This window comes from Salminus brasiliensis, chromosome 20, assembly GCF_030463535.1.
Source record: "Salminus brasiliensis chromosome 20, fSalBra1.hap2, whole genome shotgun sequence".
Classification (NCBI taxonomy): Eukaryota; Metazoa; Chordata; class Actinopteri; order Characiformes; family Bryconidae; genus Salminus; species Salminus brasiliensis.
Window position 1 is genome coordinate 31,608,813 of NC_132897.1, and position 24,393 is coordinate 31,633,205.

Sequence of the window (24,393 nt, forward strand, 5' to 3'; positions counted from 1 at the left end):
TAAACAGTGGTCAACACTCTCTACATTATAATTTCAGACCCACGTTTGGACTGGAACGGTGTGAAAACACTTCACACCTCAAAAAGAAGCAGCAGGTTCAGCTTATTATCGGAGCCGTATTACGTCACGTTAGCTAAGGGGCCGCACCCATCATACGAAAGGGGGGCAGGTGTGGGGGGCTTATGTAACCTAACATCAATAGTGGGTTAAGTGTGTGAAAAGTGGCTTTCTGCCTGGCGGCGAAATGCAAAGCAGCCACCTCAGATAAGAGGGGGGGGGGGGGGTGAACTTTTGGTTTTGCTGTGAAAGACTGAAAACAGCAAAAATGTACGCAAATTATTTACAGAAGTAGTGAAGATGCACATCAACCCAGATAAAAAGTTAGTTTTGACTTCCAACACTATTTAAATGTAATTACAGTTGGAAACACACTCAACACTTCTGTTGAATGGGATTCAATATGTGGATAATAATAAAGTTTGTAATATTAAAACCCTTACTCTGAACTCCAAAATACAGACAAATTTTAAAAAAACATGAGGAAGAACTATGGAAAGGAGCATATCCTATTCATTCTCAATGGGAAGCGTAGCTTCAATCAGTGCTATCAATGCAATTTATGAAAGATTCGTTCCATATTCAAGCATTCCGGTGGAAGCCTGGTGGAAAACCTCATTATTAAATTTTTAGGGTTCCCTGTCCTTTTATGGTCCATCCCTGCCAAATTATAGGAACTGGGGCATTGGGTAGAAGCAACAAGGTAATACTTGGTCGTACGGGAAAAAGATCTGGAGGTTCTACTGATTGTGCAGACCATACGGAGGACAGTATACGGTGGAGTACGGTGGGTAAGATGTTCAAAGTGGTAAAGGAGATCCAACAAGAAACTAGCAGCTGAACCGCATTCATAATTGAGCAGTGCATGGCTCTCAGTGATGGATCAGGAGGATTGTATTTTAGAGGTGGTCTGGGGAAGAGTATACGGTAACACTGAACAGTAAACAACACTACGTCACTCTGGTCGTCTGACGTCTTGCTGCCGAAGAAGCCCATCAGGAATAACTGTACAAACTGTGCTTCAGCAGCAGCCCTGTTAGTGGACCAGTGTAGCAGAATACAAGCTGTACGTACTCAGCACTGTAAGGGATATAAGCTTCATAGGCACGCACGCTCTCTATCTCTGCTTAGAGCTCACACCTCCCTGACAGAGCTGTGTTTACTTCCATTACTCCATTGCTCTCTCTCCCGAGGGCTAGTCTGACTAGAACACACACACACACACACACACACACACACATATATATATACATACACATATACACACAGACTTGTGCTGGTACTCACTGGGTAATGCAATGAGAAAGGGAACAGAGGACAGACAAACAGATAAACAGAAAGACAGTGATCTAAGGTAAACAGGAAAAAGCCAGTGAGCGAGCAAGCGAGCCTTGAGGGGGGAAAATGTTATCTTTTTGTTGTTGTTGTAGTCTGATATTTCTTACATTGTAATTTCATTATTTCTCCTTATTTAGCTCTTAAGCTACGCTCCTGCTCCTGACTTTGCTTTTAGGTCATGAGACAACTTCCAATTCCAGAGTTCCAGATGAGACATCTGAATTGGCGCTGACTAGATACGTCACAGAAAACCAGTAAGACAAGCTGCATATCTTAAGTCATTAAAAGGTCACACTACCCAAATTTTGCCTTGATTTTAGCCCAGATTGGGAACAGAACAGCAATTTGTATGAGAATCTGCTTTGTTCCTCGGGTGGGAAACGGACATTTTCACATTCACCATAAAAAATAGCAATCAGGAAGCGTGAGAAACCCAGTCTTTAAGAGTCCTGTAGTGTAGGCTTTAGCACATAACTTTTTTGGGATAACGCAGACCTCTTAACACAGATATTTATTTACATGAACTGATCGGCATAATGGATGCTGATTCTTAAACAGAATAAAACATACACATTAAATTCAATAAAATAATTTAATTTTTATAATAAAACATTTAAATTGAAAATGGTTTTCAATTAATTAAGAAAAAAAAAAATAATATATATATATATATATATATATATATATATATATATATATATATATATATATATATATATATATATTGTCTGTTTGTTTGTCATATGCAACATAGCAAATAAAATCTGAGCAGTTCAGTGTAATTGCTGAATATTTTAGGCCAGTAATATGAAGCTTGAAAGTTTTAAAGCACATATAAAATAAGGAGATCTGTCAAATCTGGCCCAGAGTGACTACAGCACTTTTTCTGTGCACTTAGGTTTTAATGCTTGACATTTTTTTCTTAATTTTTTAACTTTATTGTTTTTATTTATAGATTATAGGTGATTTATATAGATTTATAGGTGTTTTAGCAATTGTATTAGCAAAAGCAAAGCCAACGTTACCTGTAACGGGACAGTAAGAAGCCACCAGCGGAGGAGCCGCAGATGCTGAACGCCATGGCGACCACACCGTTCCACATGCTGAGCTCACGTGAGGTCATGTGATGGTCCAGCAGGAAGAGTGGGAACATGGTGATGGCTCCTTGCTCACCTGATGACAGACAGAATCTAGGGTCAAATATCTTCATACAGTTTATTAAAATGCTTATTTAGGAGGTTAGAGATATTCAAGCTAATCAATTATCGGGCTTGAATCTCTGTCTTGTACAAGCAAGTCAGGATCACAGCCATGCAGTGATATCACATGATATACAATACATCAACTAAAATAAATGCCCTGCTCTCACAGAACACAAACTATTAGGTCCTCTTGCAGTGACGAGACAACAACTTGGACTGCTATCAACTTAGCTTCAGGATTTGACCCTGTTCTCCTTAGAGAACTAATCTCCGCTTACCCAATTCAACAAATAGCTCATTCGGCTAGCACCCAAAAGTCCCAATGATTAGCTACAAAGCAGCTTCTCAATTGTATCAACAGGTGTCATTTGGCTCCAAAGAGAGATCCTGGTGTATTCTCCATCCTATACATTGTAGGTGAAGGGGCTATTCGAGGACCAGGGCTGAATCCCAATTGCTAATTTTAATAATGCGGGTTTCACAGGTTAGTATCCGTTCTGTTCAAACAGGAAGTGATAAAGCTTTGCTATGCCAACAAACATAATGTAACCTAAGTTCTTGTTAAGTTGCTGCTGTACTTGCAATATTTTTTCCACTATTCTTTTCTAATGGGTCCAGATGTGTGTGTAATGGGATAACAGTAGCCACCATAACCACACTCAAAAATTGACCGGTTCCAAGTATGCATCATGGATATCTGAGTATACTCAACGTTGACAGTTTTATCTTTATTATACATTACACACTTAAAAACTAGTTACTACTACTAATTAGTACACAATTAGCATGCATTCCAGGACTGGGAACCTGTGCACTAGATCATGTTTGCACTTAAGAACTTAAGAAACTATACATTAGCCCTTGGACCAAAAACTAACAAAGCTAACAGCTGCCTCTTACACCTAGCGGTTGAGCCAGCATCTGGTTGACCCATTTAGCTGGAGGCAGCTTCTACTACGCTGAAGCCAGGACTGGGTAGCAGTCAATATCAAGTACAAAGAGCAGTCACTGCAAAGCAAACCATCATTAGACTGAAAAATCATAACTATTGATGTTGCACCACCATTCAATGCCAGTCAGCTTCTACTATGCTCTAGGACTCCAGGACTGGGTGGCTGTCAATAACAAGTCCAAGAAAGTCCAAAGTGCTGTTGCTGCCATCAAAGCAAATGATCATTGCTCCAGGTACATTCTCAAAAAGAAGTAATGCACTGGGGCTTGGAAACACCGAAATGTCCCGAAGAACACTGGTGTACAGCAGCAATGGATGAGGAAAGTATTGTTTCCCTGGTGAGAAACACACCTTCACAACACAGCTGGCCAGTTCAAGAACATCTACCACCTTCAAACATCCTGTACTGCTCTGCAATTACATCTTATGGACATATGAGACAAATACATACTTTTTGAGCCCCTAAAAATTAGTGTGTGTGTGTGTGTGGGGGGGGGGTGTACGTAAATCCTTTCTGTGTAATTTTACTATTTTAAGTTATACATTTAACTTTATGTGCTGTGGTAGACAACAAAATTAATAATGCTAATGAATGTTGACATCCGAATATTTATGGGCCTGACTGTACCGTAATCCAGCTGCCCCTGTACGGGTCCCTGCCCACAGCTACCTTTCCTTCACTGATGCTGTAAATGAGATCAAAGGCTAGCCTTGCTGTTTTGGAGAAAAAGGACTTGTCACTTTAATTCAGACAGTTGAGAGGAAAATGAAAACCCATCAGAGAAAACATTCAACCCCACTGTTCTTCAGTTGCGCGTTGTGATGAACGGGAACGAGCGCGAAAGAGACCGTCGCTGCCTCTTCGGTTTAGGCCGCTGCCGTGTATTATTTAACGGCGCCGGCATTATTTATGGAGCCTGGCTTCCGCGTGACTGACAGCTCTGAGACTGACTAGCGAGAAGAGTGGCGCCAAACAAAAAACGGAAAAGCAAATCAAAAAAAGAGAGAGCGTCGTTCGACAGACGCGCACGGCAAATTTCCCGCCAGAACGCTGACAGCGCCACGTGAGCGCTTTGACTGGTATTTCCTTTCAACATTTCTTCTTCTTTTTTTTTTTGCTCTTCCCGCCATCTCTCTGCGGAGTGACTGTGTGAGGTGGTGGCACTGAAACGTGTAAAAGGATTCGTCGATAAAAGCAAAAACACGAAACAAAAATGGGGAATGGGGGATGGGGGCAGGGGGTGGGAGGGTTTGGAGGCAAGGCGAGGGTTGGAGAGGTAATCTTCACATTCAGCAAATCTCTCCCGCTCTCTCTCTCTTTCCCACTCTTCTTTAGGCACAACAACACCCCAGCAGTCTCCTTCACAAAACTTTTCAGCGGGAAACAACAACAACAAGCGCCTCTTCATATCAGATCGATACTACCCTCTCGGTTCTGTGCGCTTAGGTGAAATTCCCATGCTCTTTGGACGAGACTATCTGGAAATGGCTGCTGCGTTTTAGCCGTTCACATTTAGTCGCCTGTTCCCTCCTTGTGTGTGACTTCGCTCCGTTCTTGCTCTGTTGTTGCACTCACCCCTCAATCGGGCTTTAGGGAGCATGCTGACATGCTGATAGATGCTCGATGCGCACTGCAGTTGGACTGCAAAGTTCTCTGGAGCCAATTTCTTTTATAAGAAATTAATGCTCTCAACACTGTACCTGGCTCTGATGCATCGGAGAGAGAGAGAGAGAGAGAGAGACACACACACACACACACATCTACCCATTCTCTACTCACTTAATTATTCCCACTAACAAAGACTTTGACCAGGAGTCCCCAAACTCGCCAAAGACACCACAGCTTTACAGAGCACTCAGGCTGGGCGTCTTGTACGGGGTTTGATGTGTGCAGTCTGTTCTTGCTCGTTCTCCAGTCTGCTTCCAAGGGTTTTGGTTCCCTTCTCTTTTTTTCGGCTATGCTGCTTCAAACTAATTATTTTTTTTTAAGCGGGGACTGAAAAACAAAAAAAAACAAAAACAAAAAAAAAAAAAAAACAAACAACAAGGCTGATTATTCATTTCTATAAATAATCTCAGAGCAACAATTGTCCATTTCAGCTGGGATTTCATTAGACATCCACAAAAACAGAGATGGGGGGGAGAAGAGGAGGAGGGGGGGGCAGAGAGAGATAGAATGAGAGAGAAATGAGCGAGAGGGAGGGGATGAGAGAGAGAGAGAGAGAGCGCAAGAAAGACAAGACAGAGAGCGACGGAGAGCTATAGTGTGCAGGTAATGATAACTAATGGGGAATAGAAGGGAGCAGGGCAAACAGAAAAACAGGAAATACAGAGAGATTGACAGAGATGGCAATGAGAGAGGGACATAAAAGACATAAGCAGATCATATGCTGCTGCTTACATCCTCCTCTGATGAATAAGAGACTGTTCTTTTATTTTTGACTGCTGATGTACTTGTTCAGGGTTCTTTAGGGTTTTCCATTGCTGATTGCGGTCTGATCGCGGGTTTAGAAGCATCTGATGTAGTTCAACAGTCCCACACACCTTAACTGGCCCTCCCTCTCCCCCATCACTCAGCACGTGTCTAAAAAGAACAGTGGCCGACTGGCTTAATGCAACTCTGAGGAAGCCAGTGCTAGCCTTCACCACCTATCTAGCACTGATAGCATGGGGTGCTCGGGGAGTCCAAACTAGCAGTTGGGAACTGGAAATGACGGAATTGGGAAGAAAACTGGGTAAAATGTCAAGAAAAAAAAAAAAAATGTGGACATCAATCAAGACAGTGAGTGATTTTCTTAAGATCGTAAGTCAAAGTAAAGAGGGATAAAGCTAACTCAAGCTAACAGGGGCAAATGGATGTGAAGATAAGCAGTGGTGACTCAGCTCGATATTGTAACCTGGTTCTCTCCTGTTGGCCGTCAGTACAGCAACCCTCTGCCGTAACACCGGCAGCTAAGCAGACCGTAGTTCATATAGGTCACTGGGCTGATGCTTGTGTGTGTGTGTGTGTGTGTGTGTGTGTGCGCGTATATCGCACCACACCCCTACGAACATTCGTAAAACAAAAACAATGAATTCATGAATTCCTGTGAGAGTAAAAGCAGATCTGGGTTACTTCTTTAACGCTGCAGAGCACAATGACATAACTGTGTGGACAAAAGGAAAGCATCCGCAGAGAACCATCCATTACATCTGCCACTGACAGAGCTGTGTGTGTGTGTGTGTGTGTGTGTGTGTGTGTGTGTATGAAGTAATCACAGCCAAACCTTAAAGAAAGGCCAAGTGAACACACACCTGTGCAACACAATAGACTGGAGAACGGTAAACATATAGGTCAACTCCATTTCTCACTTTTTCTCCAGTCTGGCCATCCATCATTTGCGTACCTGGCTTTCTCTCTCCCTCTCTTTGAGCACCATGTGGTAGCTCGTCATTAATTCATCCCCCCCCCTCAGCCTCCCTGCAGTCCTCCTGAGGAGGAAAAAAAAACAAAAAAAAAAAACTGACCCTCGTCTGCCCGCCCCCTCTAAAACATCATCACTCGCCCCGCAGAGGCTCCAGAGGGGTTAGGCAGGCAGCACTGAGGCCTTCTAAACGATAGACGAGAGAAAGGGGGGGGGGGGAATAAATAATAATAATTAATTTAAAAACTTTTTCTTTTTTTTTTTTCTCCAGTCTATTGTCATTGCGCTGACCACATGCTTTCACGCTCCGCCTGACCATCTTCACCCTCCATCCCACCATCAATCCTCACTCCGGACAGCTCGGGCTCCACCTGGACCCTTCCCAGGGAACATCTACACCTGCCCTCATCCGAGCGCCCCCCTTCTTCCACTCCACCATGTCCCTCGTCCAGAAGTAGCATCCACTACGTGGGTTTCATGTTTGTTTGTTTTGGTGCAACCGATTCAATGTCAGTGGCTCGTAAAATTCGAACGTAGGGGCTTTCGATCAGACTTGCGTTCAACTGGTGCAACTGGCTCCAGAGCTCATTCTTTAGAAGAGGAACCTTGTGGACAAAGAATTGGTGAGGTAAAGGTTGGCTAAACCGGCAGCTATTTTTTTTTTTTTTTTGATGTGGTGACAGCACCTAAGCACCTCAGCAGTTTGGCACCACCACGGTGAATCAGAATCTTTAAGACCAGCACTGGGAAAGTGCCATTAAGGCATCTCGAACTCAAACAGATAAACAGCAAAGCTGCTATAAGAGAAGAGGAGCCCATCCTGAAGCAGCAGTGTTCGTCAGATCAGTCGCGATCGCCCACAGTAACAGTAAGAGCGCTGACCTAACATCAGTTCCTCTAGCTACAAAACAACCAGTCCCACTCAGTTTACCCCTCTCGCAGATTCCACCTCCACTAGCACAGGGGTCAAACACACGCCGGCCTTTCATTGGCCGGCCAGAGAGGTGCAGCAGTCGGCTCAGTGTCTTAATGATGCGAACAAAAAAGTGCGGATAATCCTCCCTCCCCACCCTCCGTCCCCCCCTCTGAGATTTAAGTCAAAAGAATTATGTTCCAATTGATCAACTGATCTGATAAACGGTGAATCCAGAAGTCAAACATGCTCCACAGGGCGACAGCTGGGACTTGTAGACGAGGTGCTGAACTCTGTATACAGAAAACTAACACAGCGCAGCCAAAAATTAAACACTGTTGGGTGGATGAGGGTGATGGGGAACATCACCCTCATGCACTGGATAAATAATAATGTTTTCCAAAGGTTCTGCTGTGTCTCAGAGGGATAGCAGTAGAGAATTAAAAGTGTGTTTAATAAAATGGGAGAAAAATAGCATAGGTCTTTTTTTTTTTCTTTTTTTTTAAGGGGGGGGGGCTTTGATGGCTAAACAATTCATTAAAAATGTATCAAAATCAACATTCAGAACCTCTATTTGACGTAATGTTGAGTATTTCTTTGTTTAATTCTGCTAATACTTTTCCTCACTGTATCCCCCCCCTTAAAAACATACTACAGTGGTATGTCCAGTTTGTGAAATGGATCCAATACTGAGCAGAACTCAAACACAGAGCCAGCTGAGCCAATCAAACTGTTTATAAAATCATTAAATAATTGAGGTTATGATATTTACTTGAGGTCATATCACCTAGCACTACTCAGTAGTTACTAATACTTTCAATACATTCCCTCTTTTCTTTAATGTAAGAGACTCATTTTGTCCAAATAATGACTTATTTTTACAAGACTGACTTACTGAAGAGGCAATTTCGCCTACTGACCGGCTGAGTGACTGGCGAACTTTGTTGAAACTGCTGAACTGCCTCTTGTGAAGACACACTGTGGCATTCATATGTGTGTCAAAGTCTGTAGTGATAGCATGTAGGCTCAACAGCCTCGCCCAGCATCGCTACCACAGCGTTAGCCCGCTGTTAGCCCCCATCACTACCGTGCCATCAGCATTCATACGGTGGCAATCTCCTGCCTTGTCCGGCATAGATACCGCACAAGTCGTCAGCCTCGCCCAGTATTTTTCTTTTAAATGAAAATAAATCAATAAATCATAAAACGTAAGACAGATGTACCTCCATCTGTGTTATGTTTAATATCCTTATTGTGCAACATAGCAAGTGTGAATAGAAATCATGGCCAAAGACAAATGAGGCAGCGTCCAGCCCACCATATTAATCGTGCTAGACCTGACAACACTGTACGGAGAACATCTGGTTATAACATCCTTATAGAACAACCAAAGAAGACAAAGTCGACTGGAGCGGTGCTGTTTAGCAGTGGTGCTGATGAGGGTGGCGATGAAGACAAGCACCATAAGACAGATTAAGGGGGTCCTGGACACTTAATGTCCTGCCTGCTTTCGTTGTCTAGAGCTTATCCGATTACTGAGCCACATCTGATTTACTCTCTCCCCCAGTGTGTCTGCCTGTCTCTCTCTCTTGGTTTCTCGTCTCTCACCAATACAAACACTCCAAACTTCCACCCACACAAACTCCTACTCTAAAGACAGACAGGTTTTCATATCAATTCATTTAAGTGTTATTTACACACTACTGGAGAGACGAGCACAAACACAAACACGGGCACAAACACACACAGACTGCGAGCACATATTTTCCATTTCGGTTTTGATGAAAACGCCACAGACACAAAGAGACGCTAATCCTTACATAATCCCCTTCTGCTGCCAAAACGCCAAATTCAGCTAGTGGAGGCTCGCTCATTCACTAAGGCCGGGCCTGCTGGCGCAGCCTGTGGCGACGGGAAAAGCGCTTTCAAAAGCGCAAATCAAAATGTGGCGCTTGACTTTCAGAGCAGCAACTGAGGAGCAGCACTACGAGAGGTCGAGCGGGCAGGCCATGTGTCGTTTCACAGCTCTGTGTAATGATGTGTGTGTCTGTGCATCCACGACTAAAGGTGCCGCTACCGTCCACGGCAAAGAAATGAGAAAAGACAGCCATCTAGTGGTGAGAGAGGGAGCTGCACCCAGAACGACAAGCAAACAGGCAGCCAGAGACAGCATAAACCCTGAGGAGAAGAAAATCCGCCACTGTCAGAGGTAAACTGCCACCCTTTATAGGCTGTATTGTATACAGTACTACCTTTATAAGTAGTACTGAGAATGGCCCCTCCGACTAGCCCAGCCTTAACAGCCTCAACAAGTCAATTTCTCTCCGTCTCCTAAAACAAAACACAACATTTTATTTGGAAGAAACAATGAACGAGCAGTCGTCCCAATACTTTTATAAAGCAGGGAGATCAGATAAACAATATTACACGAGAGGAGAACTGCAGTCAGTATTTTCGGGCTATTTAGGGCTAGATTTCAGAAGGCATTTGAATCCTGACACGGGATACAGAGCACTCCATACCATAACCTATGGGAAAGTGATATCGAAACGCCCAGGTTATCTTTCCAGAGGCAGTTTAGAATTGCTCTGCCATAATGGACATTGGATCAGTGCGTGCTGCTGCCTACCTAAGCTCTTTACGCAATGGATCTCGTTACTTTGCATCACTACCTCCTCCCCTGACGGCCATTCTGGATATCGGCGTATAAGTGCTACTTCTTGTGGCTGACCACTATTGTTTTAAAGATGTACGGACCTACCGGGGTATAGAATGGCTCCTCCGGAGCTTGTTACCACAAGTAATGAGGCATAAAACTATAATCTGAGCAACACTGGACTGACAACTGCCATTATTTTAGTCTTTCTGTTAATTATATACTCAATACTGTAAATTAGAGGCCAGTTTAAAAACAGTGTATATCATTTTGTCAGCTCTATAATGGTGCAGAGTGCTTGGTCCCTGATGACTGCCATTTGCAATGTAGGTTGAGGACAATCGCTCAACTCTCAGCAGTCCACGGAGGTCCACGGATGTCAAGGTGTTTCACCCAATAAAAACTTCAATACTGAGCACTTTTTACTCGGATTGGTCCACGACAATGAAACACTCTTTTTTGAGCTGTGTTTGACTATATTCATCATTCAAAAAGACACATTTCACCAAAACGAGTCCTCCAGCCATGTGACGCAGCATCCCCCTGGACAGAGATCACAATATAACAGTGTTGGTTGACGAGCACTGTTATATTGTATTTGAGAGCAATTCAACATAAAATGCTGTAAAACAGTCCATTTTCATTAGAAACGAACACATCACTGAATTAACTTGTAGCACTCCACAACAACCATCCAACACAACGGACAATGGGCTTGGGGAGATTACAGTGAATGCCGTTGCTGACATCTACAGGCTAAAGTAGGTAGTGCGCTTAAGGTTTGCTTATTACTGACTGGAAAATCAACTGGAAGAGACTTTTTTTCCCCCTCCAAATTAATTTTCTCGAGATAATAAATGTGAGAAAAAAATTCTTAAGTCAGTTTGCAGGCAGGATTTTTTTGCCTCATTACAGAAAAAAAACATGGATTATTTTTTCCCTCTTATCCTTTACTGGAGCTTTGTTGTTTAAGAAAAGCACTTTTACTTCAGTCATTATTTCAAAAAAAAAAATTTCAATATTTTTCCAGAGTTGGAAGTAGAGTGTGTGCTTCTCATGGCATGTAATTTGAAAGGGGAAGTGGGACATTAAAGCCCTATTTGCGGTAGATACTCCTCAAATATCTAAATCTAATATCTAACTATAGGCTACCACAGGCAGAAATTCACCCTTCTACACAGCAGGACCTCATGTGGGTGATACTGTAGTACAAATCTGAGCCTAAATGTTTAAATAAGGTCTATCTCTGGCATTGAAAAAATACGTCGTTTAAGCTTTTCAATAGGTTTTTAATGCAGATAGTTATTTAGCTTAAGCGTCTTCTGTAGTAAACTGAAAAGGAAAACTTCAGATATCGAACCTGTCTTGGCTGACTGACCGCATTAGTGAGTGACAAATTGTGTTTTTATGACTTGCACCAAACTATTCCTATAACCCCTTAAACCATAGAGTTATATATTACCTATTATTTAGTTAGTATTCCTAAAGCAGAAACTATTATCGTGGCTTATTTGGTAACCATTTGACTTATCACGTCTCGTGGAGTCCCACAGGGCTTTATTTTAGGGCCTATGAAACTGATGTTAATTATGGCAGTAATTTACTAAAGGAAGTGAGCATGTGTGGGGTTACCTACAGGGTCTAAGTTTAACCAAACCAAATCTGTCAACTCTGAACACACCCTAACCCAGTGAGCCTAAGCTTAATAGGCCAGCATTTCCCAACCTGTGATGCTCACTTGCTGTTAGAGGGTTTAACTGGCCACTTCCCCGCCACATAAATTACTTTAGGACAGCCCTTAATGTAGCGAGCCCTCCACATGAACGAACAATTGGAGGCAATGCGGACAGGCAGAGTGAGCAGGGAGCGGTTTGAGATTGGGGGAGAAGGCTTAGATTTTAAGGTAGGACTTAGGACACTGAATTAGTGTCATTAGATTAATCAATTGCAGAAATAGTGTAAGTGAGATGTGCCCTAATCTCTGTAGTGGTATGTGTCACGGCACTCAAACACTCACCTAGTTTATAGGTGAGCACATACAGCATAGTCCATGGCGTCCCAGGAACGGCCATCAGCTTCCTCCACACCCTCCAGGGGCGCACCACATCCCGGGACCCTCTGCGCGTCTCCACCTGCGTCCTGCCTGGCTCGCCGTCCAGCACGGGGGCGCCCCACACGAACAGCGCCACACCTCCATAAACGCAGGCCAGCAAGGTGAACATCCAGCCCCAGCCGGCCACGTCGATGACAGCCAGCAGCCCACCACCAGCAAACACGGAGCCGGCCTTGTAGCCCACCACCTGCGCAGTGTTGCCCAGGCCCAGCTCGCCCTGCCCCCGCAGCAGGCGCACGGCCGCACCATCCGCCGCAATGTCCTGCACCGAGGCCAGCACGTTCATGGCCAGCAGGGCGCCCGCCACAGCCGCATACTGCGACTCGGGCGCCACGGTGGCACTGGCCAGGCACGTGAGGGCCAGACCGGCCACGGTAGCCACCAGCCAGCAACGCTTGGTGCCCGTCCGGTCCACCAGGGGCGCCCAGAGCACCTTGAGCACCCAGGGGAAGTACAGCACCTTGGTCAGGCTGATGCGGGTGAGGGAGTGGCCGGCGCCGCGCAGGTACACAGGCAGCAGGGACGACTGCAGGCCATACGGGATGCCCTGAATGAAGTAGAGAAGCCCGAGAAACACCAGCTTGTCGTTCATCATGGAGGTTGGAAGGGAGGGGTGGATGGAGGGAGGAAGGTAGGACGGACGAGGACAGCGGGAGGACCTTCAGCTCATGGTCTTAATCTAGAGAAACGGGCAAAAGTGATTCAGTTGTATTAGCGTAGGTTACAGACTAGATTGTGACTTTGCAATTTACACAGTATAAAGAGTCAAATGGCTAAAATTACGCTGATCAATAAAGTGGCAGCCATTGGGTTTCGCTATTTATATGGGCGTAATCCACTGAGACCATCTAATATACAGCGGGTCACTGTAAAATACACAGAAAAACAACAAGTTGTGTAAAATCTAATCAAAATCTAAACCTCTGTACCTACCTTTTGATTAAATATTTATATGACTGAGTATGTGATCAACTCAGAGACGTTTTGATCAATTTAAAGCCAATAAATTAAATACAACAGCACATCTGGAGTAATTCAGTGAGGCAACCAAACCATTTAATAATCATATCAGTATCAGCTTTCATTCATCTTCTCATCTGCTTCTTGCTGGTCAGGGTTTCTGTGGGTCCGAAATACCCCCCGGAACAAGGTGCCAGCCCATCATAAGATATGGACTTCACATATAAAGGGCATATTAAAATGATATATATGAACAGATCAGTACATGAAGAACATCAGGCCCTTGTAGTCTTATGGGATCCTATGTGACCTAGTTAGGGGAATAGTACAGGAATCTGTCAGCAGCGATGATCATATCGTTCAAATGTTTTAGTTTAGTTACTTTTTTAGTTCGATTTTACTCAGATATCACTGAGCATCCCTGCTTATAAACAGTAAATGCTTATCCAGGTGGATTTAGCCCAAACTGACACCATGTTGGTGCCTTATAGGATGTAATAGTACTGAATCCAATACTGAATGAATGAATGAATGACTGACTGACTGACTGACTGAATGGACAGGACTGATATTAGGGCAGACCAAACCCAACATATTTTCTGAAGCTAGCTGACTGACTGACTGACTGACTGACTGACCCTCAGAGAATCGTCTGGAAAGCCTAGCTAGCTATCCGAGCACCCTCACCTCCATCACCCCGTACAGCGCGCGCAGCTACACCTACACACACACGTCCCTTTCTCCTCAGGTACGTTAGCAAGCGCCTGGTTTCTCAATAAACCCCCTGCTTTAACAACTTACACAGTAAACACGGCAGGTAAAACCACTGCGAATGACGCTTATTCACAAATGAACATCATCATCACCACCACAGCGTAAGCACGGAGCGACGCCAGTGACCGCTGAAGCTAACGCTAGCTAACGCTAGCGCCGCACACGCTTTCTACCGAGACCACTGACCCGCGGGCAGGAGGGGCCCTCCGACAGGCTCACAGACTGTACTCGCTACAGACGCCGCCGCATCCTGAGCGTCTCCACAGCCCTCCGCGAGAGAAACGCACAGGTAAGTAGTTGTCTACAGCCTCCATTCGTTGCCGCCACAGCCTTCCCCTCAGCGCCGCCTCCTCCGGTACCAGCACGCCGGTGCGCGGTGACGTCACGGCCTCTGAGCCAATCAGCGCCCTGGAGTGGAAACGCTCCTCACAGCTTGATCGCGCAACAGCGCCGCCACGGCGAGGGAGAGACACACACACTACCACACACACACACACTACCACACAGCGGCTTTCTGTCAGAAATTAGACTTCATTTATGACTTTGACTTGTGCTGACATGACACACTCCTGCTAAAAGCTAAAAAAAAAAAGGGCTCCTATCGGTGCTCCAGCGGTGGTGCATGCTAACCGTGCCCCCCCCCCCTTTTTCAGTCTGCTGTGATCTGAATGAACCCCCTGAATGAGGCCACATACCTGCTACCCTATAACACTTAAAGGGTAATGTCATTCGACTTTCCAATTATTCAAAATAATTAACTCCTTAAGCTGTAAACAAGCTCCTTCACAGTGGTTCGGTGTGAAATGCTCCGTTGTGGAGAAACTTGCACTAGTTAGAATTAGTCACAATGGGGATGATGGGAACCAGACGCCAGAACCCAACTTCTAATGCTTTGAAAGACTACCTCAAAGATAATTATTACAGGGAACGGCCATGAATATGCTGCCTGACGCATTGGGCATTGATGTACTTTTTCTGTACATGTTTTGAAGTAAGGGATTTGCATAAAACATGTTTTTTTAAAACTATGGAGGATATGTGCTAGTAGGATGCCATGTGGCAAAGTAGTCCCCAGAGAAAACCTGGCTTTCCCGATGATTTACCATCATCGTTATATTTACAGCTTTAAAAAAAAACACGTATGTTCACTGGTGGGTTTGATTGGTAAACAAAATGGCTATAGAAATTTACATAGCTAAAATTTGTCAATAAATGTCATTCATTTTACTAATATTTTGTAGCAGAAAACAAGTAAATCATTGCTTTTTGATTAGTTTAAGGAAAGTCACTTACGCTGTTCCTAGCTATTGGTAATCTGTATTAGTCTTTTAGTATTTTATTAGTGTCCACGATATGACACAATCCATGACCACCTTGCAGCTGCAACTCTAGCAAGGCCTGCATTCAGCCATTCCCATGTGGTTGCTAGGGAGTTTGCATGTAGTCCCTATGGTATTATGGTAGCACTGGTGGGTGCTAGACAGATGCCGCTATGGTGTCGCATGGTGATTGCATGTGGTTAATAGGGTGTTGCTTCCAGGTCAAGCTGGTTTGCAAGGTGGATGTGAAAGTCTTGCTATTTACTTTGCCATGTTGCTCCAAGCGGTTGCTGGGATATGGCCAACTAGCTGCTAACTTGTTGCTCTGCCATGTCTGATGGACTGTAAAGGTGTTTGCAGTGTACTAGAACCATACAGATGAGGGCAACACAAACGTTTGCCCGTAAAGATCAACTATAGCCATTGCCATAGGGACCCGTTTCTACCGCTTCCATGTTCTCTCAGTGAGAGTGACGGCAGTTCAACAGCAGGGTGTTGCCCGCATTCTTCCGGATTTCAGGGGAGGAATGCAGACGGTCTCGCTCAGCATCATGAGACGCCACCCTTTTCACTGAAGCCAGAGGCTTCCTATTGATCAGATCAGCATCTGCTTGACACACCCATTCACACCACTCTTTTCTGGAACGGCCCAGACTTGAGATCTTGTAGTTCACGTTGCAGTTTAACTCCCTACAGCCTTTACAGTTAATGAAGCGATTGACTCCAACAGACCACAGAACGCAGGAGCGGCACTGAACAAAAGATTTATTCATGGGCAAGGTCGTGATTACAGTCCTTCTTCGGTTTGTTAGCAGAAACGATACAGAGCGTGGAGGGTGATATGGCGTTTTACTGTTCGCTCCCACACAAGGCCAGAAGGATCTTCTCATAGTCTCCTTTGGTGTCATCCTAAAATTAACGATCACAAGTCAGTAAAACAATCAGTAAAGCGCAATACATACACCCCTCATAAGCTGATGATACTGGCTAACGGTACAACCAGTAACACTCATACAGTAAAAAAAGTTAATCCATCCCTCCCACTACCAGCCAAGTGTTCCTCATGCCACAGTCTTAAACACAGGCCCAAAGCAGGACTGAGCCACTTTGTGCTTAACAGTTGGAAAGATATTCTTTTCATGAAATTCTGCACAATCATTTCTCCAAATCTACTTTTGCTGTTTGCACCAAAGGTTTATTTTTTTATTGTTTTTTGATCAGATCAGGCATGTTTAGATGTAAACATCTTTGTAACGGCGTCCTTAATTGCACTGACGAGTGCGGCCAAAAAGTGTGTTGACTGTTGCTACTCCAGGCTGGACACACTGACTAACTGAAATGAGCCACTGAGTCATATCTGTGTAAAATCCTGTCTTTTACTGTACTGCCTCAGTCCACATGCTTCTTTCACCTTCAGTGACCATTATGTATCCCTCAGCTTGTCCAGAAATGTGTGTTTTTTACTGGTGGCTCAAAGTGCAAACTACACTTGCAACAACTTGCACCCACAGGTCGGTACCTACCAGAATGTCCTGGTAGAGGGTCTTGCCGTACTTCTTCTGGTACTCCTGCTTGATCTGCACCAGATCCACCTCAGAGCGGCCGACCATGATACGGGTCAGGATCTTCCCTCTGTAGCCGGAGCCCTGCAAATTGGAAAAGCAGTCTGAATCCATGTGCATTCACATTGAGCTGCACAGCTATTTGTTAGGGCATATTCAGAGGATCGCAAAACCTATAACGCAAACTTAAGACGCTTACCTTCATCGCCAGGTTGAGTTTCTCAGCGAAAAAGGCAGGTTTGCTCCCAGCACATTTCACTAGCAGACACACAAATATGGGACAATAGATGAGTGATGAACCCAAGCCATGAGGGTACAACATAAAATGTTATCTTGTAGCGTGTAGGAAAAATGTAGTACAGTATATGGCATTTAGGCCATCAAGAACACACAGCGTTATTAATGCAATGCACCAAAAGCTATTTGAGTACGAATAGCACCCCCTTGTGGAGAATCGACAGCCACCAAAGTCAAATGCAAATGCTTGCCTAGTGACCCAGGTTTACTCCTTTTGTTTTATCTAGAGCTGTGAAGCTAATGCAGCGAGCTATTGTAACACTTAGCAATGCTCAAAGGCACTCCTAAATCACACACAGTCCTCAAAGTGTTAAGCAATCCCTGCTAAAGTCTGCAAACTTTATTTATTTTTTATTTTATTTTTTTTACATGGTTTGAAATGCGGTCATCTACTAAAATGCTAACAAGCAGCATCGCATGAAGACCATACACCTTTACTCATGACAAGCAGGAAACCAGGGTTAATTCAGTCAAAAGATTTCATCACCAAAATCTGAACTCCTTCCAACAACATTCCAGAAACACTGCAAGAGGGGCTCTGCACGTTACAACACATCATTCCTCACATACACTCCTTCCGACTATTGAAATTAAGCAGACCTGAGAGGGAGTGGCAACCCAAAGGACAGAAAGTTCAGTGAATTCCTAAGCTCCTTAAAAAATTAATAGACAGCTAAACAGCTTTACTGAACAGCCATGGCCATGTGTCTTAGTTGAGGTTACAGAAGTGGGTTGTACTGGAAGCTATGATTACATCATATAAATTCAGCTCAAAAGTCACTACTGTGAACCAATTTCTTACCAACAGCAACCAAGCAGTTCTCAATGTCTCCCTTCAGCTCCAGGTCGATCGCTTTGGCTACATCCACTTTGCTGTACTTTGAGTACTGCTCGAAAACTGTAGGACAAATAACAAAAAGACATGGTAAACACACCAACGTTTCCTGGAAAGCAGACATCTGGTTACAGTGCCACTACTGTAGTAAATATAAGTAAGCATATATATAAAATACTATATATTAGTGTGTATATATATATATATATATATATATATATATATATATAAATATAAAAAATTAGTGCATAAATAATACACTATATTTACTTTTTACTTGGAATAATAGTAATATTCGCCCACATTAAAATGCCTCAGCAAAGTCTCAACATCTCTAATTGTAGAAATCTAGAAAATTTGCAGTATTGCACAACTGGCAACGTGAAAAGGGCACTACCTTTCCTGAGCTGAGGAACGCTCCTGCTGGTCAGGATGTCGATGAACACAGCACAATCTGTGCCTTTTCTCTTTTCTCCTGCCTCGTACAGAGCCTGCGAAGACCGAACGAGACCGAGACATCATTCAAAACAGACCCAACTGGATTCAAAGGCCTAAACAAACGAACATAGTGAATAAGCTTGCCATTAAATAGAACATAGCCTATAGAAAATAGGTATTGAATTAAAAAAAAAAAAATAATAATTAATTTAACAAGTCATTTTATGATCATTCTTAAATCTCAGGCTATTGCAAGTATTTTGATACTAAACATGAGGACTGGTCAAAATACAAATTTGCAAAAAATTCTAAGCGTCCAGAGGTTAATGCTCCACCCAAAATCTCTGATGTCTGCAGCACAACAATTCTGTATGAATAAGAAAAAAATAAATAAATGTTGAATATTTTACAACACACACACACACACACACACACACACACACACACACACACACACACACACACACACACACACACACACACACACACACACACACTTACCCTAGCATCCTTGTCTGCCAGGTCCTCATTTACAGCCCTCTCTTCACTTCTGGCACCCTGCATGAGTACATGAGAAACAGATGTGATGTAATTCCCTAAACACACATACACAAACACAAACACAGGATGACACACACACACAAACACACAAACTTTACGTGCGAAACTAAACGGCCCACCTTGCAGAGGGCCAGAAGGGCTTTCCTGAAGTCTCCGCCCGTGTCAGACTTGATGTCGTCTTCCAGCTCCTTCTTGAACTCTGCAGAAGAGTCACTCATCAGGACAGATCCCCTTTTACAAATCACCCATTTTGGTCAGCCCTGACTAATACCGGTTTCTCCTACGTTAGTTCTCAGCTATGTGCCATCAACACAAAAAGCTCTAACATCAGCTTACCATCCTTGTAGGCCTTTTTGAGGTCTCTGATCTCCCGGTTGTTTCTGGAGGCCAAGATCTCGACCAGGGTGTCCTCATCTGTGCCCAAGCCCTAAACATGGAGACAGAGATGGTGGTAGGGATGGCAATAAGCGCGAGCAGCATGAGTGTGTATGAAGATACGAACTCAACTTCAGTATTGTAATAATAAATAAATAAATAAATAAATAAATAGATCGAAAATGGGATCATTCAACATACATTCCATGTGTGGCTTATACGCAGGTCTTTGAGATTACACTCTTCATATACATGGTCATATAATCATATGATATATATATGGAGTGGTCAGTTACCTTCATGGCCAGTTTCAGCTGCTGGGCATCGTACTGGGCCGGAGTCCTCAGCAGGGCCAGAACCACGTCCTCCAGCTCACCACTTAGAGCAGATTTCAGAGCCGCATCCAGAGTCTGTGAACACAGGAGACACAAGGTTAGTCAACTAGATCTCTCCAAACGTGTGATTTTAGATGACCAGTGGAAGTGTGAAGCTTTAGCAGAGTGGCTGAGTGGCTGAGTCAGTGAGATTCCCCGACTTCACTGAGGGAGCGAGTCTTGTATAGACTTTGGGTGAGTGTGTCTTATGGTTTTACTTGCAGAAGTCAGTGTAGAAACATGCCACTTTAACGAAGGAGTGCCTTTCATAGCTCACACCTTTAACTTGCACAAGTTTACAGGAGTAAAAGGTTTGTTGTGCAAAGTTCCGGAGAGAGTTCACCTTGCCAGTGGCCTGCTGATAGGCGGCTTTGATCTGCTGCCGCTGGTCATTGCTCCTCTTCGCAAGCACCTCGATGATGGTGGCCTCATCCACGCCTGGAACAACCGCAACAGAGCAGACATTAGCAATACAAATAAAGACAATTCTACAATTCTTTAAGTATAAGGCATCCTTTGGTGCTTGGATCCCTTGTAAACTCAAGCAAATAAGGAGTGTGTGTGTGGGTCTCTGTGCATTTATGTGGCTGTGCAGTGCCAATGTGTGCTAAAGTCCTACTAACCTTTGGCTTTGATGGCTTTGTCCAGAACTCCAGCGTCTCCACTGGCACTGAACTGAGGAGCAGGCTTCACAGTCCCCTGGGAACCCTACCCAACAAACACATTGTGTTAAACCCCTTTACAAGACCTCAACACCAGCCACACCCTGGTTCAAAGCCAACAGGCCTCACACACAAACACACACACACACACAAACACACACACAGGACTGTGTGTGTGTGGGGAAACTGAAAGACAACGAGTAGTTTTAGAGAAAGGGGCAGACACATCTCATGCGCAGATAGAACAGACAGCACGACTGAAGCTTTCCATATCTCAAAACATCCCATACAGTCGCGAGTCCAGGAGCAGGAGCATTCTTTCAGACATTTGTATGCATCAGAAACATACTATACATGCCTCTTTTCACCAATTATATTTATTTGGATGCAGATATTTTTGTGCATTTAGGTTGGAAAGATTGACAAACTACATTGTAGAATTGCACTGAATTACTACTAGAATGTCTGGACTGGACTGTCCAACAATAACCACCACCACCACTGCCGCCACCGCCGCTTTGCCATTAGTGGCTCCGAGAGAGCACAACCAGCTGGACTTTCTCTGCAGGTGGGTAGAGCTTGTTAGCTGTGTGGTGGAGCTGGGCACCCATTCCTTTCCTTTCCGGGCGTGTCGGTTGTTTGACGGTGGCACAAAGCGGCAGGCTTAGCATGTTTTGGTGGAGGGGGACTGTGATTGGGTGGGTTAACTGGCAGAACCAAATTAGTTTCAAAATTTGGTAATTAAAAAAAAAAAAAAAAAAAAAAAAAAAAACAATTGACAAAAAAAAAAAAAACTACACTGCTGTGCCCCAAAGAGGCTGAAAACCAGAAAAAAGAATCTTTCCCTTCTGCAGGTCAACGCTCCCACTGGTCGCCACAGAAAAGCCTCTGATGGGCCGCTCCCTACTCTCCCGCCTTTGCACGCTCATTATCAGCCCCCAACTCTATTTTTCCAATGTGCCAAGAGGCCAGACGACCCTCTAAAAGTGGCGGGTGGATGTACTTTTTGAACGCTACGACTCGCCCATCAGTCCGCTGCATTTAACCCTGCCTGCGGGGTAAGTAGTGACGTACTGTTTCAGACGTACTGTTTATAAACAGCTGGTGCTGGAAACATGCAGAGATGGTGGAGGTGCAGGCTACAGGCTCCACAGGGCAGGGCGTGCAGAGAGGTCACAAACAGTTAAAGCCTTTTCCTCTCCCACCAGAAATGATGAGGGGTTAGGATGGGCGGGGATCGGCATGCCTCTGACTCATTCATTCCTCAATGTTGGTTCCCCCTTTCTCGCCCTCTACTTTTCTCCTCCTCCTCTTCCTCCTCCTTCATCACTCCACCTCCTGTTCCCTCATTCTCCCTCCCTCTCTCTGACTCCCTCCTCCTTCTGATCTCAGTTCAACTGAGTCATTTGCTTACTCACTTGATCTCTCTCTCTCTCTCTCTCTCTCTCTCTCTCTCTCTCTCTCTCTCTCTCTCTCTCTCATTTTTTCCACACACTGTGGCAAATAGAGGAGGAAAAAAAAAAACAACTAAAAAAAAAGCTACAGAAACTGTTGCGAAAACTCACCAAGTCATCGGGCGCGCCCAGATAGATGGTCTGCTTGAGGAACTCCTGAATGAAGGACATGTTTGGCGGATCTGCGCAAGAACAAAAAAGTGTGGTCAAGTTTTAAAGGTGCAGTCCACTGATTTTCCACTGAAGTTCACCGAAGTCCACGGCTTCTTTACAGTGGATTCTTACTGGTACCAGGCGTCACTATGCCTACTGCCATTTTAATTACCATTCAAACCCACCAGTGAAGCTGCAGACGTCTCCTGAGGTCATACGTAATGTGAGCGATGGTAAAATAGAGGCAAATGTCATATGATTTAGATCAACAACCTAGTAAAACTGATGTTCGATAATGTGGCCTGCATCAGAGGCATTAGACTGGTCCCATTCACCACCACTGAGAAGTTTCTCCAGATCAGCTGTAAGCTCAGACATCAGACATCAACCAGCAAGTAGGCCTTGACTGAGGACCTGACCTGAGGACTGCAGATGCCAAGCATGCCCCTTTACCGGTCTGCTGCTTGTCCTTACGACCAACCAAAGTTTGCTCAGCATAGATCAGTCTTCACAGTCTTCATCTCCATATCAAATCATTAAAGCCCAGCTCATCTCTCACCACATGGCTCCCAAACCTGTTCTGCCCAGAGGAAGGACCACGCCTTTCTGCACATAGGCAACCATTCCCAGCAGTTTAGCAACTCTAGTCCAAACTCCTAAACAACCTTTAAAAGCTGAGAAAAAAAGCCTCTTTCTTTGCAGGAGCACCTTTATTAAACCAGGCGTTTGAAGCTGAAAGCCAGCTGCGCTGTTTATTTCTGCGGTCCACCTTAAATGCTGCAGCAGCTCCATCACAGCGCCTGGGGCACCAGAGGGGAACAGCAGCAGCACTTAAGGTGGAACCGAGAAATGAGTGAAAATAAAAAGTCAACTCCGGCCGTGTGGAAATACAGCAACTAGCAAACAACTTTTTTCCCTCTAAAAGCTTCCAGAAATCCCTAAAAAAAAATAATAAACCTAAAAATCTTAAACCTCCTCTCCCCTCCTCACTTACCGAGGTTGGCTCTGAGCGACGGCGGAGACTCGGAGAGAAGCGGCGGGCGACTCCGCATATATACACAGCGCTCCTTCTGCCCACCCGTATTCCGCCAAACCCCGCCTTCCCGCGCCGGGATTGGCTGCTAGCACCGCCGAACCGCGATGTCCTGCGCTGTGATTGGCTGCGAGATCATTTCTCCAATCAATCAAGCTGAAACGGGTGGGGGAGAGAAAATAACGCCCCACTGACGTAACGGGTGTTGCTGGAGTTTGCCTGGTCGCCTGGGTTTTGGAGGGGGGTGGCGTGTGGGCGTGGTCACCTAGCAACAGGCGAAAGAAGTCGATTGAAATGATTGAAACTAATTTCTGCATAATTAATGAAGTAGCGCTGATGTAAACGAATCATAGCCAATTTTTAATAATGCAGTCATGGCATAGGAATATATAAAGTGTTTCCATAATCAACATTACATTTTTTATAGTAAATAAAATGGCTATATACATGTTATAGACACAATGGGCCCCGATTCCTACCACCACCACTTTAATATAGTAATATTAGTGTAGTCATTTGGTTGAGCAAAAATAACATGGTAACTCCAGCATTACGCCAGCATGACTCTGATCATTCACAAGGCCAAAAGAGGCTCCACCATCTCTTCAGGTCTGCGCAACCTGAAGAGCTAAAGCTAGGACAGACAGGAGGTCCCGGAGCAGCACTGTAGCCGGGAAGGTCAGCGGCCTGCTGCCCATGCCCACACCATACCGGCACGGCTAGATACGACCCCCCACCACCACGCCCCGCACATAGGGGTAGTGGTGGCTCAGCGGTTAGAGCTCCGGGCTGTTGATAACAGGGTTGTGGGTTCGATTCCCGGGCTCGGCAAGCTGCCACTGTTGGGCCCTTGAGCAAGGCCCTTTACCCTCTCTGCTCCCCGGGCGCTGGAGTTGGCTGCCCACCGCTCTGGGTGTGTGTGTGTGTGTACTCACTGCCCCTAACACATGTGTGTGTGTGT

The 24,393-nt window shown here is 44.7% G+C and overlaps 2 protein-coding genes across 2 annotated transcripts in view; both read right to left on the minus strand.

Annotated features, from left to right (window-relative positions):
* The window catches only part of mfsd3 (major facilitator superfamily domain containing 3), a 28,021-nt gene extending 13,251 nt beyond the window's left edge, over positions 1-14,770 (minus strand). The window contains exons 1-3 of the mRNA XM_072664591.1: positions 14,556-14,770; positions 12,540-13,314; positions 2,421-2,568 (exon numbers count right to left, since the gene is read on the minus strand). Of these exons, the coding sequence (XP_072520692.1) occupies positions 2,421-2,568; positions 12,540-13,230 (839 nt within the window). The 5' untranslated portion in view covers positions 13,231-13,314; positions 14,556-14,770. The remainder of the gene's footprint in view (positions 1-2,420; positions 2,569-12,539; positions 13,315-14,555) is intronic.
* A 1,666-nt stretch (positions 14,771-16,436) lies between these two features.
* On the minus strand, positions 16,437-23,466 carry anxa1a (annexin A1a). Its single transcript, XM_072665223.1, has 13 exons — positions 23,394-23,466; positions 22,358-22,428; positions 20,754-20,838; positions 20,474-20,568; positions 20,053-20,166; positions 19,718-19,808; positions 19,501-19,580; positions 19,322-19,378; positions 18,780-18,873; positions 18,350-18,445; positions 17,450-17,508; positions 17,212-17,334; positions 16,437-16,597 (listed from the first exon to the last, which is right to left on the minus strand). Exons 1-13 carry the CDS (start codon positions 23,449-23,451, stop codon positions 16,538-16,540), a joined length of 1,083 nt encoding a protein of 360 aa, XP_072521324.1. The 5' UTR covers positions 23,452-23,466; the 3' UTR covers positions 16,437-16,537.
* Between the last annotated feature and the right edge of the window lie 927 nt (positions 23,467-24,393).